Below are 19,703 nucleotides of genomic sequence, written 5' to 3' on the forward strand. Positions count from 1 at the left end.
TATAAAAGAGGACAAGCAGCTGTACATGTCTGGAGCGGTTTCCATGGAGCACTTTGCTTGTTGGGGGAACAGCCTCGCTCTTTGCCCCGCAAAGCACAGGATGAGAAAAGAGCCATGAACTGCATTTGTTTACCTAAGTGATTGCACTGGTAGTTTTAACAGGGCATTACGTGGAAGTGTAGACACTCAAAGGGAACGCCTTTGTGCATTTGTGCGTGCACGTATGTTTGTGTGCACTTTACTTTTTGAAGTAGTTTGAACAATGAAGCAAAACAAAAGGCTGGACAGAAAGAAAAGGCCGTGTTCCAGATAGCTGCGCACTTGCTTTGAAAGTAGCTCGCGCCATGTGCAGGAGTCTTTCTCTCCGTTTTTCTTTCTAAGTCTAAAAATCACTCATGTTGACTGACCTGTATTATTTACACTCCGCTGTTAACACCCTTGATCCACTGTTTGAGTGTGCAGTTTACCATTAAATCGTCCTGAAAGCTCTTGGCTTTAATGTGATTCAGTTTTACAGATCAGCGTTGCAGAGCACTTCAACAAAGGTGTAGCACTTTTTTTTTTTTCCCACGAGTGATTACCAGCCTGCATTTACACGCAGTATAAGGACTGTGATTACCTTCGTCATCTTTATTGGAGGAGGCTATGTTTTCGCCTCTGTTTTTTGTTTGTTCCCAACATATCTCAAAAAGTAATGAGCAGATCTCATCTCATCTCATCTCATCTCATTATCTCTAGCTGCTTTATCCTTCTACAGGGTCGCAGGCAAGCTGGAGCCTATCCCAGCTGACTACGGGCGAAAGGCGGGGTACACCCTGGACAAGTCGCCAGGTCATCACAGGGCTGCACATAGACACAGACAACCATTCACACTCACATTCACACCTACGATCAATTTAGAGTCACCAGTTAACCTAACCGCATGTCTTTAGACTGTGGGGGAAACCGGAGCACCCGGAGGAAACCCACGCGGACACGGGGAGAACATGCAAACTCCGCACAGAAAGGCCCTCGCCGGCCACGGGGCTCGAACCCGGACCTTCTTGCTGTGAGGCGACAGCGCTAACCACTACACCACCGTGCTGCCGTAATGAACAGATTTTGATGAAATTTTGAGAAAAGGTGGGCCATGCGCCAGGGAACAATTTTGATGCAAATCTGAATACATATGTGGATCCAAGATTTAATTTTAATTTTTTTTTTGTCTGTTCCCAACGTAACTCAAAAAGTAATGAATGGATTTTGCTGAAATTTGGTGTATAGCTTTAGTATTATCCTAGGTTCAAGTGATTTTGGTTTTGATGTTGATAGTATGTGGCTTGGCAGACGTATGCACTCTACTGAGTGCCCTTCTAGTTTGTTTGTTTGCCCCTGTTTTCCTGAAGGTCATCTTTTCTTGGTGAAATGAGTTCCATAAGTGAATTCCAAATTTAGGCTGTCTGAGGGCGCTGTCTCTATGCTGGCTGCTGACAGTGTACGTCTTTTCGGAAACTGATGCTGAGAGGAGACAGTTCTGAGAATATAATGGTGATAATAATGGCCGCTACTTTCCTAATAGGTAAACGGAGCTGTTCCGAGGTGGCGAGGTTAAACAGATGCAAAGTGGAGTAATTGCTTCCAGCTTTAGTGTGTGTGTGTGTGTGTGTGTGTGTGTCAGGGATTTGCTCTATGAAAATACCACAATTGTATATTTTATATGCAAAGAAATGGAACCTTGATTGTTTTTCATGACCACTAGCAGTGACTTCGACTTTTATCTAAGTTTCTGAGGAGAATCTGAAATGGGACATGCGCATATATACACTATATTGCCAAAAGTATTTGCTCACCCATCCAAATTATCGGAATCAGGTGTTCCAATCACTTCCATGGCCACAGGTGTATAAAGTCAAGCACCTAGGCATGCAGACTGTTTTTACAGTTTGGAGCCGGCCCCTTCCTCTTCCAACATGACTGTGCACCAGGGCACAAAGCAAGGTCCATAAAGACATGGATGACAGAGTCTGGTGTGGACGAACTTGACTGGCCTGTACAGAGTCCTGACCTCAACCCGATAGAACACCTTTGGGATGAATTAGAGCGGAGACTGAGAGCCAGGCCTTCTCGTCCAACATCAGTGTGTGACCTCACCAATGCGCTTCTGGAAGAATGGTCAAAAATTCCCATAAACACACTCCTAAACCGTGTGGACAGCCTTCCCAGAAGAGTTGAAGCTGTTCTAGCTGCAAAAGGTGGACCGACGTCATATTGAACCCTATGGATTAGGAATGGGATGTCACTTAAGCTCATATGTGAGTCAAGGCAGGTGAGCGAATACTTTTGGCAATATAGTGTATACATACATACATATACACACACACACACACACACACACACTAGTAGATATTGCCCATGAACCTGATTTCCTCTGAATGGCCCAGTGGAGAGTTGAGTGGACACATGTGATATATATGTTTTCACTGTGTTCTGTGAAAATGACGTAAATCGCTCCCCGTGTCTCCTCAGTGACATAGATTCAGCCCTAGCAGAAGCCTCCGACGAGGAGCGCTGATTGCAAGGTCCTGGACAATCGAAACTCTCAGGCGAGTCAGGGAAGGGATTCCCCACCGAGGCTGCACGCAGTGTGTTAGCGTGAGCATTAGCACAAGCATGTAGCCTATGGGAAATTAATAGTCTGTTGGATTAACACTAATCCCATGTTTTGGAAAATCGAAGATGTTGTCTTGGGTCCCTCTGGGGTGTCAGCAATACATGTGCAAAGCATGGAGTATGTGAGTCCAGCTGTGTCGATTTGCATAGGTGAACAGAAATATATACATACACAGGATGTTTCAAAAAATGTGATATTATTTGAGATGTAAATATCCAAGAAACTACATAGTCTAGGCAAATGAAACTGAACAGGCTTAATGTTGAGCAATATAACATTTATTCCTCAAAATTTGAATGAGAAATTCAAAGGTATGTGGATTCCATGAACGATTTCACAAATTTTCAATATTCGCAAACACACCCAACCGTCTCTTCCGATGCTGGTGGTCGTCCAGATCCTTTCGCCCTGCACAGACAGCCTTCCTCTTTGAACTTTTTGTGCCGTGTCCAAATCTGCATTGCAGTTGGTGCATTTTTAGAGAATTCTCTCATAAATGCACGCTGCACCGTCTTGTTCGACTGTGTTCGAGCGTACTCGAACACACAAAACGCCTTTTCTTTTCCAGCGAATGGCATTTCTATACCTAAAAAGATGAAAACAAAAAACATTAAATATAAAATTTTGACCTGATTCCACACATGCTGTTAAAATTTGAGGTCAATTGAACGAGAATTGGCAAAGTTATTAGAGTGTGAAATTATATCAAATTTTTTGAAATGCCATATATATATATATATATATATATATATATATATATATATATATATATATATATAGTGTGTGTGTGTGTGTGTGTGTACACTACCGTTCAAAAGTTTGGGGTCACTTTGAAATGTCCTTATTTTTGAAAGAAAAGCACTGTTCTTTTCAATGAAGATCACTTTAAACTAATCAGAAATCCACTCTATACATTGCTAATGTGGTAAATGACTATTCTAGCTGCAAATGTCTGGTTTTTGGTGCAATATCTCCATAGGTGTATAGAGGCCCATTTCCAGCAACTCTCACTCCAGTGTTCTAATGGTACAATGTGTTTGCTCATTGCCTCAGAAGGCTAATGGATGATTAGAAAACCCTTGTACAATCATGTTAGCACAGCTGAAAACAGTTGAGCTCTTTAGAGAAGCTATAAAACTGACCTTCCTTTGAGCAGATTGAGGTGGGGTTTACATTAGACCGTATCAGCGGATCATCAGATTAACGTTTTTAAAACGATTTGCGTGCACACAGCAACGCCAGTACACGGATACGCTCGGCTCCGCAGGCATCCTGCGCTCCAAATCACTCCGCCCTGAACAGCGAGTGCCCTCTGGAGGGTGCGCACTCCGGCCCTGCGCAGCTCACAGAGCGCGCAAGTGGAGTGCACGAGCAGTGATTTGGGACTGAGCCGCTGTGTGTGTGATCTCAGTGCATGTCGGACATGCGCGTCACTTACCACTTGCAAGTGGAAGGATGGCAAGCCTAAAGACAATCATAACTACACAATGGGCAGTATTTGCATCAGTATTTGCAGTATTTTCATACTTTTATACTCTTTAATGAAAGGTGATACAAGGCGGAAGTCCGCGCCGTTTTTCAGCAGTCGTGTCACATGACCAACGCCAGCGAATCAGGAAGGTGGATGTCACAGTGACGTTGTCCAATGACGACGCCAGCTAGAGCTCAGCACAGCGTATCCGCGTATTCTCAATGTTTACACAGCACCGGACCAGACACGATCTGGATTGAATACGTGGACCCTGACGGATTCCCGTTTCCCGGCGTTTCCAGGCGTTTTAATGTAAATGGACAGTGCATCCGCGAAGAAAACGAGACAGATACGGTCTAATGTAAACTTGGCCTAAGTTTCTGGAGCATCACATTTGTGGGGTCGATTAAATGCTCAAAATGGCCAGAAAAATGTCTTGACTATATTTTCTATTCATTTTACAACTTATGGTGGTAAATAAAAGTGCGACTTTTCATGGAAAACACAAAATTGTCTGGGTGACCCCAAACTTTTGAACGGTAGTGTATGTTTCAGTTCTGGCAGTATGACAGTAGGGCAACTGATGCACTAGTGCACCTGAGTTTCACTAATGGATAACCGCTAGTCTTACTACTCGAGATCTCTGGGGAGAGACAGGACAGGAGCTGTGCATCCTATTTGCTATGTGCCAGCATCCTGAGGTACCTTAAACAGCCCTACAGTACCGGACCTCGAAACTCTCTAACATCTAAAAGTGTCTTCTTTAATACACTGCTTTAAGAGGTGTGACAAAATGGTGGCAGATTGATGCATACTGAAAAAGACAGCAAGAGAAAATGTAGCTAAGTGAGACAGAGACCACAGAGGCTGTACTGATTATTTCCAAACAGGACTGTGTGTGTTGGATGAGGGAGAATATGAGAAAGAGAGAGAGAGAGAATAAATATTCCTGGGAAGGGAAAAGTTATTAGAATTTCCTTAACAAAACAGTTCCATCAACTCTCTCTCTCTCTCTCTCTCTCTCTCTCTCTCTCTCTCTCTCTCTCCATGCTGACATAATCATAGTGCAGCACAGCCAACACACACACACACACACACTTCATTCCAAAACAAAAACACTGCCTGAAATTCTCCTCAACTCTCACATACTTAACGTGCATAGAACAGCGATACACTCATACACAAATGCTCACGATACAGTTAGGAAAAGTCCTGGCTTCCTGTGATATTTTTTTACACCCCTTCCCAAGCTAAACATTAAATCCATTATTAACCTTTGTTCCTTACAACTCTCTCTCTCTCTCTCTCTCCCCCCCCACGCCTTTTACACAGCCTGTTTAACGTCGAGAATCTTACACCTTTTTTCCACCCCGCGTTCTGTATAAAACACCCGAATGCAGAAACAAGGGGTCTGCGTTGTTCCGCCACTGAGCCAGAACGATTGGTAGTAACAGAGATGGAATAAACATCTGTGTAAAAGGGACAGCCGGAACGGCAGGACAGGGGTGACGTTTTTGACATTTACATTCTACTTTCCGTGACCAGCACAAATTCAAACATCTCCGTCTATGGCATCTAAGGTCCACACACCTTTCTGCCTCAAATCGCTTCCTACTTCACTTTCTCCTCCAACATATTTCTGATCACACAAACATTTTGCTCACATGAGTCTCTCCATTCCTATTCCTCGTTACCGTTCACTCTGATTCTCTCTTGCTCTCTCACGCTCTCTCTCTCTCTCGTTTTTGAGCGCAGTTTTCTGTGACACATTTTCTTCCCAGAAAAGCTACCTCGATTTGTGCAAACATGTTACGTATATAGAGGCCATTACTTCCCATGTGAATTATTTAACAGGAGTGATTACATATTGCATATGATACTCAGCAGTTTTGCTTGTGTTTGAAGTGTGGTATAAATGTGCATGGCTACCAAAAGCACCTCAACACTCAGTTCACCTGCTGTTGTTTTTAAAGCAGCACCGGTATTCTTCGTTTGCAACCACGTGACCAAAACTGACCAAAATTGACCGCCGCCATGTTGGAGGATATAAAATCAAACAATATAGTGTCTGTAAACAGCGTTCCAAGCGATAACATAACTTATGACTAATTTTAACTCACTGGATGGCCCTTTCAAGAGAGTTACATTTAGAAGCTTGTAGTCATTTCTCAAATCTATTTTAAAAACAATCATTTTGACTGCTTTAAAAGATAGGGATCTAACACACTATATAGCATATTTAGTTATAAGAGAGCACTCACTGGGCGAGGAGGCTGCAGTGTTTGAGGTAGTGGATTGACATGAATCTTGTTCAGTTGACTCTGTGATCGTTTGGGAAGATTCTTCAATAATTTTGTGTTTCTTTCTGTGCTTTGTAAGCCTGGCATTTCAAGATACCGCTTTAGTACCATCTTTGATTTTGTTGTGGCCCGTATTTTGTGTTGGAGCCCAGTCTGGATCTGTAAAATTGTAAAGATCAGCTGGTTTCCCTAGTGGAAAGAAAAAGCAAAATAAAAGCAGCGTCATCAAAAATGATATACAGCTCTTTTTAAAATGAAATAATCATAAAAGCCTTTGATTGTTGGATCACACACTCGATGATCATGGCTTTGTCACGTTTGACAGTGGCAAGTTTCTGCACTACCAGGCTATTAAACGATCCAATATTTCTCTCATGTGGTTTTCGCTTTCTCATCGCTTAGATCAGCCCGGTTTAGGTTGGACAGCCATTGACGTCTATGCTCCATGGACAACTTTCTCTTGTTTTTTTCTCCTTGATTATTAATAACTGCTGGAATTCTAAAGAACTTATAAAGTCCCTTTGTCTCAAATAGAGTTGTGTAAAAAAGAGTAGGTAGCAAAGAAACAAAAGGAATTCTTGAGCGTAACAACCTCCCGAGCATGTCTTCTATTGTAAATGTGCGCTGCGTGAGTTTGTGTATATCCTCCAACATGGCCCACTTCCGGTTCAAAGCCTCATGCATAATTAGCAATGACTTCAAGTGCAAACGAAGAATTCTCAGGGTATTTGTATTTCTGACTCATAGATACGTCACCGGGCGGCATGGTGGTGTAGTGGTTAGCGCTGTCGCCTCACAGCAAGAAGGTCCGGGTTCGAGCCCCGTGGCCGACGAGGGCCTTTCTGTGTGGAGTTTGCATGTTCTCCCCGTGTCCGCGTGGGTTTCCTCCGGGTGCTCCGGTTTCCCCCACAGTCCAAAGACATGCAGGTTAGGTTAACTGGTGACTCTAAATTGACCGTAGGTGTGAATGTGAGTGTGAATGGTTGTCTGTGTCTATGTGTCAGCCCTGTGATGACCTGGCGACTTGTCCAGGGTGTACCCCGCCTTTCACCCGTAGTCAGCTGGGATAGGCTCCAGCTTCCCTGCGACCCTGTAGAACAGGATAAAGCGGCTAGAGATAATGAGATGAGATGAGATACGTCACCCTAGACGCCGATGCTCTGTTGCGATGCATCACGCCTCTGGTTACAGAACGCTGGCTCACAATGTAAATACACACACTGGTGCGGCTTCATGCCAGCTTCATATGGCTCGGTGTAAATCATTGAAACCAGAATATTGCCAGTATTACAGGATATCTGTGTAAAAAGGGATATTCTCTCTCTCTGTCTGTGTCTTTATTATAAATCATAAAAAGTCACATGATACACTTGTGTAATTGACAAACTAATTATTTCACATTTTTGGTTCAGTGTTATATAAGGTATATTATGGCTTATATGCTGTATAAGCCATACCTCTATGAGCTGCTATGTCTCTGCTGGGAGGAGGGCTGCGTCCCACAAGACATGCGTGATTCACTTCTTGTCACCCTCCACAAGAACAAAGGTTACCGCGGCGACTGCAACAACTTCCACGGAATCTCACTCCTTGTCATCATCGGGAAAGTATTTGCTCGTGTCATCTTGGGACGCCTGCAACCTCTTGCTGTGCGTGTCTATCCAGAGTCACAATGCGGATTTAGAGGTGGTAGATCTACAGTGGATATGATCTTCTCACTACGCCAGCTTCAGGAGAAGTTCCGGGAACAGCAGCAGTCTGTCTACATTGCCTTCATCAACCTGACGAAGGCCTTTGATCTAGTCAGTAGAAGTGGTCTTTTTGCAATCCTCAAGAAAATCGGCTGTCCCCTGAAACTTTACAACATGGTTACATCTTTCCACAATAGCATGCGAAGCACAGTCCGCTTCAGTGGAGCAACTTCTGATTCATTCCCAGTGAGCAGCGGAGTAAAGCAGGGCTGCATTCTGGCACCAACTCTCTTCGGGATATTCTTCTCCATGCTCTTCGATTTTGCATTTGGTGACTGTGACAAGGGCGTCTATCTCTGCATCAGAACAGACGGTAGGCTATTTAACCTTGCCAGGTTCCACACTAAGGCTACATCCACACGACAACGGCAACGAGTTTTTTTTTTTAAATATCGCGTCCACATGGGCAACGGATCAGTAAAATATCAGGTTCATATGGCAACGCAACGCTTGCTGAAAACGATGCAATACACATGCCACACCACTACGTGCGCTGTAAGACGGTCCCATCGGAGACACCAGAACAATAGAAGTAGACGCATGCACATAACTGCGCATGCGCACAGTGACTATCCCTGTCACTGTCACACGCACACACTTTCTCACTCCCTATCCTATGGATATAGTCCCTTTAAATCACGTGCTCATTTTTTGAATGGAGACGCGGAAAGAGGAATGAATGGGGGTAGATGGAAGCCGGTACGCCAACATTCTGATATCCTCCAGAATTCTTTAATGGTCCGGAATAAATTGAATGCTACACGTTGATGGATTAATTTGTTCTCCTACGCCCTTTTTGAGGAATGTATTGTCGGACTTAAACCAACATCTGAAGAGGTGAGATCGCTCCTTTTTTTTCCCTATTTTTGCTGGCGGGATTGACTCTGCCCTAAGGGCTATTCTCTCACTCTCTCTCTCTCTCTCTCTCTCTCTCTCTCTCTCACTTTGCACCATTATACAATAAATATTCACAGTGAAAATATTTTGTAAGCGCGTTTCATGAACCAAGTTATAGGATTTGTTGACAACTCGCATCGAGTTCGTTACACTTCTACCCGGCGTGAAGCACATGTGGTTGTGATGTCATCGTAAACAAATCTGTTCTACTCATCCAGACGACTTTGCAACAGCTCCGTTGCCAGATTTTTTCACTCTGGAACCCGTTCTCAAAAGATTTCATTTTGGGGCACCCAAAACGCCGGTGCCGTGTGGACGCCAGGCCGAAACAATAAACAATTTTATCAGATTCACCTGAATCCATTGCCGTGTGGACAGGGCCTAAGACGAAAGTTAAGGAGGTCCTCATTCGTGAGCTGTTGTTTGCTGACGACGCGGCACTGTTGTCTCACACTGAGGCTGGCCTCCAATGATTGGTGGATCGCTTCTCTTACACCTGTAAAGAGCTTGGGCTAATGATTAGCATCAAGAAGACTAACATTCTTGCGCAGGGTGCTGACTCCCCTCCAGCCATTGTCGTTGATGACAGCTATGTAGAGGCAGTCGAGTGCTTTACGTATCTGGATTCAATGATCACTGGTTCCCTCTCCTTGGATGCCGAAGTCGGTGCAAGAATCAGTAAAGCCACAGGTGTCATGGCAAGACTGAACAAGAGATTTTGGTCCAACCGCCAGTTATTTTCAAACACCAAACTTCACGTGTACCAAGCCTGTGTTCTTTCCACTCTACTGTATGGCAGCAAGTCTTGTGCACCATATGCCAGACAAGAAAAACGGCTTAATAGCTTCCATCTCCGCTACCTCAGGCGCATCCAAAAGATCTCTTGGCAGGACAGACTGACCAACACGGAGGTCCTCAAACGTGCTGGCATTCCAAGCATCCACACTCTGCTGATCCAAAGGCGTCTCAGGTGGCTAGGACATGTGCACCATATGGACTCAGGGCACATTCCCAAGGATACCTTGTACAGGGAATTGCGCAAAGGGACTTGTCCTGTTGGAAGACCTCACCTCCGCTTCAAGGATGTGTGAAAAAGGGACTTGAAATCGGCGGGTATCAACATCGCGGCCTCATGGGAGTCTTAGAGGGCTTTTGTGAGAAACGGCTTGCAGAAAGCTGAAAGGGACAAGAACGAGCATCTCGAAGCGAAAAGAGACGATTGTAAAGTGAGGGCAACATCCTCAAGAGCTCCATCTGAATTTGTTTGTGCCAGATGCACAAGAGACTGCCACTCCAGAGTCGGCCTATTCAGCCACTCTAGAAAGTGCAGCAGCACCTAGTGCTACGCCATCATCCTCTAAGACGAACGGATGCCTACTATTATATAAGCTATATTGGTTGCATCCAAAGTTCTTTACTTTACAAAATACTATGAACAGTTTGCACAAATCTTATCATTCCACTTTTGCTTATCATAAATATTTAGGGAGTAATAAAGTCAAAATAAATTAATTTTCGTTTACACTCACCGGCCACTTTAATAAGAACTTGTTCTTGATTCTGAGATTCCTGTTCTTGGGTGGAGTGGAACCCAATGTGGTCTTTTGTTGTTGCATGCTGAGATGCTTTTCTGCTCACCACGGTTGTAAAGAATGATTATATGAGTTACTGTATCCTTCTTGACAGCTCAAACCAATCTTGGATGGGTTTACCAAAAGCCTCCTAACCCTAAGAGCATCTTAGGCCCTGTCCACACGGCAACGGATTCAGGTGACTCCGATACAATTGCTTATCGTTTAGGCCTAGCGTCCACACGGCACCGGCGTTTTGGGTGCCCAAAACGCAGTCTTTTTGAGAACGGGTTCCAGAGTGGAAAGATCTGGCAACGTTGCCGTTGTGAAGTCGTCTGGATGAGTAGAACGGATTTGTTTACGATGACGTCACAACCACATGACTGTGAGTGCTTCACGCCAGGTAGAAGTGTAACGAACTCGATGCAAGTTGTCAACAAATCCTGTAACTTGGTTCATGAAACGCGCTTACAAAATATTTTCACTGTGAATATTTATTGTGTAATGGTGCAAAGTGAGAGAGAGAGAGAGAGCGAGAGAGAGACTCTGCCCTTAGGGCAGAGTCAATCCCGCCAGCAAAAATAGGGAAAAAAAGGAGCGATCTCACCTCTTCAGATGATGGTTTAAGTCCTACAATACATTCCTCAAAAAGGGCGTAGAAGAGCAAATTAATCCATCAACGTGTAGCATTCAATTTATTCCGGACCATTAAAGACGCCGCCTTCCGCGTAGAATCATACGTCATCCTCGCCGCCATATTGGATAGGTCAAAGCGGAGAATAAAGATTCATGTGCTGCGTTTAACTGTACCAACAGGTTTACCGTCCAAACGAGATCACATGGGATTACCTTTCACAGGTGAGAAACAACAAATTAATCCATCAACGTGTAGCATTCAATTTATTCCGGACCATTAAAGACGCCGCCTTCCGCGTAGAATCATACGTCATCCTCGCCGCCATATTGGATAGGTCAAAGCGGAGAATAAAGATTAGCTGCGTTTAACTGTACCAACAGGTTTGCCGTCCAAACGAGATCACATGGGATTACCTTTCACAGGTGAGACTGGAAAAATACTTTTCATTGTATTTGGTCATTATAATGTAATTTTCCGAACAGATTTTCCTGACTTTGTGGCTAATATGAAGTCTCGCGCATAATAGTTTATGCGCATGCGTCCTTACTTCTTCTATTGTTCTGGTGTCTCCGAAGGGACCATCTTACAGCGCCCCTAGAGGTGTGGCATGTGTATTGCATCGTTTTCAGCAAGCGTTGCATTGCCATATGGACCTGATATTTTACTGATCGTTGCCCATTTGGACGCGATATATTTTTAAATAACATCTCGTTGCCGTTGTCGTGTGGCTGTAGCCTTAGCTAGGAAAGACAGCATTCATTGTGCTGCTCGCTCTATCATTTAACGATGATCTTTGTGCTGCAGTGCTTTTGGGAAACTCAGGCCTGGCCATTTTCCTCTGACCTCTCTCATCAACAAGGCGTTTCCACCCACAGAACTATCACTCATTCACTGTTTTTTGTTTTTTTCGCACCATTCTCTGTGAACTCTAGAGACTGTTGTGTGTGAAAACCCCAGGAGATCAGCAGTTTTTGAAATACTCAAACCAGTCCATCTGGCTCAAACCAACACCCATGCCACAGAGAAAGTCCCACTTTGAGACCACAATTTTTCCCGTTCTGATGTTTGAAGTGAACATTAACTGAAGCTCTTGATTTGTATCTGCATGATTTTATGCATTGTGCTGCTGTCAAGGGATCAGCTGATCAGAGAACTGCATAAGCCAGCAGGTGTGTGGGCGTACCTAATAAAGTGGCCTGTGAGTGTATAATAAAGCTCCACATTACGATTCTAACATTTAAAATTCAGAATAAAAATACAACTTAATCTCTGTGGCATGTTTTTAAGAATAAATATTACCTTTGTACCTTCATAACTTTTTTGTATCTCTGACTGAAGCAGGTGGCGTATTGTCATGTATCACAGCTCCTCTAAAGCCTTTATATGTCGCTAGAATGTGTGTTGTGTGCGGTGTGTCGACTGCTCGTAAAGCAGTGCTTATGTTCAAAGTCTCTGAAATGATAGCAGACAGAAGGCTGTAAAGGCTGCTGAGGAGGGAAAAAAAAAAGATACCTTGCAGGCCTGTGCAGGATCTGGGGAATTCACTAATGGTAATGTTCAGGGGCCCAGTGAAAAGGGGCCATTTTCATGTGCTCTGTGAATGTGTGTGTGTGTGTGTGTGTGTGTGTGTGTGTGTGTGTGTGTGTGTGTGTGTGTGTGTGTCCATATATCTACTCCTACACAGCTACACAATTCTTTCTCTTCCAGATTAGAGCTGGAGATTAAACTGAGCCCAGAATGTGTGCTGTATATTGCATACGTGTGAGTTTCTGTTGTAGCAGTGTGTGTTTGCTGTATGGCTCTGTGTAATAGGCTGGTCGTTTATTAGGACCAGAGTGTAGCCAAGAAATGAATGGGGCCGCAGAGCGGGCCCTTTAAATCCACTCTGCCAACAGACTCTCTAAAACAAAATAATGGCATCACTCGCCGTGCAAGTTAATGGGAGCTGATAGGGCAAAGCCTGGGAGGTCAGGAGGTCGCGAGCTTGGGCTAAGTCGTCAGGGAGCTGAATGCCATTCCCCTGGCCCACAGCAGGAACAAGGGGGGAGGGAGAGAGAGGGACAAGACCTCCATCCCCCACTCTTCCTTAGCCACCTTCAGACACTCACCGGAATGTACCGGAGAGAGAAGAGAGACAGAAAAAGAGGGATGAGTTGTGGGGGAGGGGCGGGTTGGATATGCGCTTCTAATTCACTTCTGCACAAGAATAATATACCAGAGGCAGAAATGTCCACCAACTGTGTGCAGTTTCATGGAATATGGAAGAGAGAGAGAGAGAGAGAGAGAGAGAGAGTGTGTGTGTGTGTGTGTGTGTGTGTGTGTGTGTGTGTGTGTGTCCGTCCAGGGACTTATAACTCAATGGGAAAGCAGAGGGCTTTGGCACTGAACACAGTCCACAGACTCCTCCACCATGAAAAGTGAATTAGCGAGCTGATTTACAGAGATTTACAGTTCTGCTCTCTTCCTCTCTTTTTTAAAAGCTCTCTGCAGGTATTCCTTGACTAGAGATTCGATCACACCGGGGAGAAGATTTGTTAATAGATCTGTTAATAGTTAGCAAACAGCAGGTAGTATCATTTGAAGGGCAAGACATTTGAGAGATTGAATTTTTTTTCCTGGTTATTATCCAATTATCATGATTTCATGGGTTCAAGATGTAATAAGGCCAATGGTTTTCACAGACAGTCGTCAGATTTAATCTTGTGACGAGCACTGGTCAAATCAGAAGCCTAAGAGCGGTGCCCCCTTGAGGAAGTGCAAAAAAGTACATACATCTCATATAACTACCTGCTGGGCATGTATGCAGATAAACACAGGGATTTCAATTTCTAGGAATTATTTAGAACATGAGTTACGACTACTACTACTACAAGTAGTAATAATAAGGATAATAATAATAATACAATTCTATATGTTATAACCCAGCTTTTTTCTCTCTCTGACAGATGCCAGCTTGTCGCCGGACGCCTCTAAGCAGAGCCACTGGTGTAGTGTGGCATACTGGGAGCACCGGACACGAGTGGGTCGCCTGTACCCAGTGTATGAGCCCTCAGTGAGCATCTTCTATGACCTACCTCAGGGCACGGGCCTGTGCCTAGGCCAGCTGGGCGGCGAGCACCGTGGTGGCACTGCCCAGCGCACACGCAGCAAAATCGGTTATGGCCTGCTGCTCAGTAAAGAGCCGGATGGTGTGTGGGCTTACAATCGTAGTCAGCACCCCATTTTCGTTAACTCACCAACGCTGGAGGCGCCAGGAGGACGCGGCCTGCTCGTACGCAAGGTCATGCCCGGATACTCCATCAAGGTGTTTGACTACGAGCTCTCAGCTCGGCTGCTGCTGCGCCACGAGGCTGAGCCTGCGCTACCGGACGGCCCATACGACCCCAACAGTGTGCGCATCAGCTTTGCCAAGGGCTGGGGACCGTGCTACTCGCGCCAGTTCATCACCTCCTGCCCGTGCTGGCTCGAAATCCTCCTCAACAACCACAGATAACACACAAACAGATAGACATTGAGAGCCAGTCACAGACTCAGAGCCAAAAGATGCACCCAGAGACTGGACACACCCCACAAACTATCCCAAATATCGTCTACTTAGATTTAATATAAAGTTTTATATATTATATGAAATATATATTATACTTGTAAATACTGGAGTCATTTTTACAATGTAATTATTTATGTATGGTGCAATGTGTACATGGACAAGTGGAAAAAACCGAAATGCACTTTGGCTTATATATATTATATATATATTATATATATTATATATATAAAATATCTATAAAAATAAAGAATTTTTCAATACCATTTTGAAAAATTATACAGCAAAATTAGACAAACCTGGTTTTGGTGTATAGTTTTTACATATTACTAATATCCAGACAAAAAGCTAACACCGTTCACACATTGATAATAAAGTATTCGCATAATATTTGTCTGGATCTGCTCACTTCTTTCTGAAATGAATGATAAGAATTTTCATTTACATCACCATTACAATGCTATAATGCATTTAGTGGGCGTGTGCAATGTACTACCTGTATGAATATACTTCAGAAGGTGTGTACAGCGGGTGGAGCGGCCCTCAGGCACTGCCACAGGCACCAAAGAGTCGAGCAAATAAAAGGAGCCAGTGAGAAAGTATCCTCTGGAGACTGGCTTGTTTTACTCACCAATGGCTGCTTTGTGTTCCTTGTGAATACGAGTGAAGTGAAGAGTGCGTGTTTGCGTACTCTAGTGCTGACCACTGTCACTAGGACGGTAACTGTATTGTACATCGTTCTTTTGAAGTAAGCTTCTTGACATCTCCATGAGGGAAGACATGAATTCTTATCAAGTCAGCATTATCCAGTGGTGCTTGAAAGTTTATGAACCCTTTGGAATTTTCTATATTTCTGCATAAATATGACCTAAAACATCATCAGATTTTCACACACGTCCTAAAAGTAGATAACCCAGTTAAACAAATGAGACAAAAATATTATACTTGGTCATTTATTTATTGAGGAAAATGATCCAGTATAACATATCTGTGAGTGGCAAAAGTATGTGACCCTTTGCTTTCAGTATCTGGTGTGACCCCCTTGTGCAGCAATAACTGCAACTAAACGTTTGCAGTAACTGTTGATCAGTCCTGCACACCGGCTTGGAGGAATTTTAGCCCGTACCTCCGTACAGAACAGCTTCAACTCTGGGATGTTGGTGGGTTTCCTCACATGAACTGCTCGCTTCAGATCCTTCCACAACATTTTGATTGGATTAAGGTCAGGACTTTGACTTGGCCATTCCAAAACATTAACTTTATTCTTCTTTAACCATTCTTTGGTAGAACGACTTGTGTGCTTAGGGTCGTTGTCTTGCTGCATGATCCACCTTCTCTTGAGATTCAGTTCATGGACAGATGTCCTGACATTTTCCTTTAGAATTTGCTGGTATAATTCAGAATTTATTGTTCCATCAATGATGGCAAGCCGCCTGGCCCAGATGCAGCAAAACAGGCCCAAATCATGATATTACCACCACCATGTTTCACAGATGGGATAAGGTTCTTATGCTGGAATGCAGTGTTTTCCTTTCTCCAAACATAACGCTTCTCATTAAAACCAAAAAGTTATATTTTGGTCTCATCCATCCACAAAACATTTTTCCAATAGCGTTCTGGCTTGTCCACGTGATCTTTAGCAAACTGCAGACAAGTAGCAATGTTCTTTTTGGAGAGCAGTAGCTTTCTCCTTGCAACCCTGCCATGCACACCATTGTTGTTCAGTGTTCTCCTGATGGTAGACTCATGAACATTAACATTAGCCAATGTGAGAGAGGCCTTCAGTTGCTTAGAAGTTATCCTGGGGTCCTTTGTGACTTCGCCGACTATTACACGCCTTGCTCTTGGAGTGATCTTTGTTGGTCGACCACTCTAACAATGGTCTTGAATTTCCTCCATTTGTATACAATCTGTCTGACTGTGGATTGGTGGAGTCCAAACTCTTTAGAGATGGTTTTGTAACCTTTTCCAGCCTGATGAGCATCAACAACGCTTTTTCTGAGGTCCTCAGAAATCTCCTTTGTTCGTGCCATGATAAACTTCCACAAACATGTGTTGTGAAGATCAGACTGTGATAGATCCCTGTTCTTTAAATAAAACAGGGTGCCCACTCACACCTGATTGTCATCCCATTGAATGAAAACACCTGACTCTAATTTTACCTTCAAATTAACTGCTAATCCTAGAGGTTCACATACTTTTGCCACTCACAGATATGTAATATTGGATCATTTTCCTCAATAAATAAATGACCAAGTATAATATTTTTGTCTCATTTGTTTAACTGGGTTCTCTTTATCTACTTTTAGGACTTGTGTGAAAATCTGATGATGTTTTAGGTCATATTTATGCAGAAATATAAAAAATTCTAAAGGGTTCACAAACTTTCAAGCACCACTGTAACTAACTCACTATAGCTGTTTCTCTCACTCTCTCTCTCTCACACACACACACACACACACACACACACACACACACACACATTCATGCACATTCTCTGTCAACCTCAATTTTATGGAAAAACTAAAAATAAAAGAATGGGTTAAAATATGAAAATTACTTTATCCTCTGAAAATGGAGAAATGATTAACATTGGAAGTGGCTTCAAGTAAACCAGAGCTTAAGAGACCCTTTTTTTTTCTTTATACATCTCATGTATGCCAACTGGTAGCCGTTCAACATCTTTACACTGGCAGTCAAGAGATTTTCTTTGACACTTTAACAACTATTAGTGTCACAGACAAAACAAAAGTGTACAAAAGTGCAATTAAATAATGAAAATATTCAACAAACTTTCCACCAGAGACCTAAATATTTGCATCTGTGGACGTAACTGGCAAGAGCTCAGATTCTACAGGAACTTTATTGCCTTATTAAATGCAGATGCTTTTGGAGCATAAATCATTTAAACTTATATAAAAAATGCTTATATAAGTTGCAGGGCAAATATATATTGTGTAATACTTGTGCTTAATTATTGATCTAGACTTTTTCATTTAGGTCAAGGTTGTTTCCAATATTATAATGGAGTCACAAACACTTCTCAATTAACTGTTAAATATTTTCATTTTGGAGTATTTTAGAGGCTTTTAGGGTGTACTAAAACTTTTGACAGGCAGCATATTTTGAGTCTGATTTTTTTTTTATTATAACCAGGTGAGACCAATATCTACCTCCTATTTCACTCCTGAGTTCAGAGCGCACCTCCCCGCAGCTCTCGGGCATCAATCATATGTCCTGTAGCTTTAACTGGTGGGTAGAAAGCTGCAACCTTGAGTTCCTTCAGTTCCTTGAGAACCTAACTGGTTGCTTCGGAGGAGCAGGGAGGAGTTGAGTTGTGAGGGACATGGCCTGGCCCGTTTTCCTCATCTGTGGTACAGCTCAAGCTAAATCCAGCATGCTTGCCTGCCGAGAACTGAATATCTGCAGCGGGTGGTTTATGGACCCGGTTGGCCTTCTCACAGTAAGTGACCAGAGAGACGGCTTCATGCTTGTGTGCACTGATAGATGGCCTGAGCGTGCACACGCTGAAAACATCCAGTAAGATGTAGGTGGCTGAGCTGGTTTCCTTGTTAATTTTGGGTGCTGCTTTTCAAAAGTTCAAAAGGAGAAAGAGGGAGGTTGAGGTTTAGAAGAAGGAAACTGGCCATGAATTCTCCTTCCACAATCCAGATCGCGTAAAGCAGCAATTCGATTCCAGGACCAAACATTGCTTTCCCTCAGCTGCCTTCTGTATTCAACAATAATAGTGCCAGCACCTCTGGGGAGTCCTGGCTGGACCTTGCACTGCTCTGACAAGTTCAAAGAGATTTACTGTAAGTACTGAAACCAGCAGGGGACAGACGGACCATGTCGTGCAGAGAGTGTGACTGGACCGCTTAATTGAAACATGTTGAGAAAACATGGTCCGCGCCTTGTGGTCCGTTAATTCGGCCCATCCTCAAAGGTGCAGGGAGTGTGGTGAAGAGGGCACTGCCTCTGTGTCGTCTCATGCAAAGCCATAGGCTCCACAGCCTGCCGTTCCTCCCTTGGTGCAATGTCTGCCGCCAACCCCGTGCCGAGTTCAAACATCCCAGAGCCAGAGGAGTGGCTCTTCTGCCTACAAGTGGGGGCCATTATCCTGTGCTTTTATGTTTGCCTTATGGGAAGGGTGCCTGGATCAGCACTAGGGGAAGGAACTGGCAGGTCACTCTGCCAGACAAACTGAGAGCGTGATACACACATTACACAAGGTACTGTACAGGGTATGAGAAGGAGGCCTAATTAGAGTGGGCACAGCAAAATCTGGAGCAGGGGACGGAGAGAGAGTGAGAGAGAGAGACAGAGAGGCCTGGGAAGGCTCCCTGCTCCTCATAGTTGTGGCAGAGCTGCAGCTTTTAGTCAGGGAATAAGGGAGGGAGTGTGCGAGGGAGGGATGAGAACGGAAAAGCCATGTAAGCAGCTTTGTGAATGCACTGCTACCTCAGGGATGGTATTGATTAAGGGCCCTTGTAGAGCTCGCACTCACTCTCTGAACTAAACAGGGCCAGGCCCCAACACAATTCAGTTTGCTTATTTTGATATCAGATCCTGAGTGTTAGTGACTCACAAAGAGTGGAAAAGTTTTTCGAATGAGACTTTCTTTTGATGTGAATTAACATACGATAAAAGTCCTTAATGAGTGTATTTTAACTTTGCCAACTTTATACAAAGCTCTGGGGTTTTTTTTTTTAGTGTAGCCTACATCTTTGCCTGTAAGTGCACTGAAGACTTTGCAACTTTTTAAAGAACATTTTAGAAACCTTATGATTATTGCCTCTGACCTGCCAAAGCCTTGTATGTCATAGGCTTTAGATGCCAGGACTTTAGTCCTGCTCCTACACACTGTTCTTTGATATACACA

The 19,703-nt window shown here is 43.7% G+C and overlaps 1 protein-coding gene across 1 annotated transcript in view; it reads left to right on the top strand.

The window, feature by feature from the left end:
* The window catches only part of smad6b (SMAD family member 6b), a 62,281-nt gene extending 46,830 nt beyond the window's left edge, over positions 1 to 15,451 (top strand). The window contains exon 4 of the mRNA XM_060923878.1: positions 14,223 to 15,451. Coding sequence (XP_060779861.1) covers positions 14,223 to 14,770 — 548 coding nt within the window. The 3' untranslated portion in view covers positions 14,771 to 15,451. The remainder of the gene's footprint in view (positions 1 to 14,222) is intronic.
* The last annotated feature ends 4,252 nt before the right edge of the window (positions 15,452 to 19,703 follow it).

Source organism: Neoarius graeffei, chromosome 6, assembly GCF_027579695.1.
Source record: "Neoarius graeffei isolate fNeoGra1 chromosome 6, fNeoGra1.pri, whole genome shotgun sequence".
NCBI lineage: Eukaryota > Metazoa > Chordata > Actinopteri > Siluriformes > Ariidae > Neoarius > Neoarius graeffei.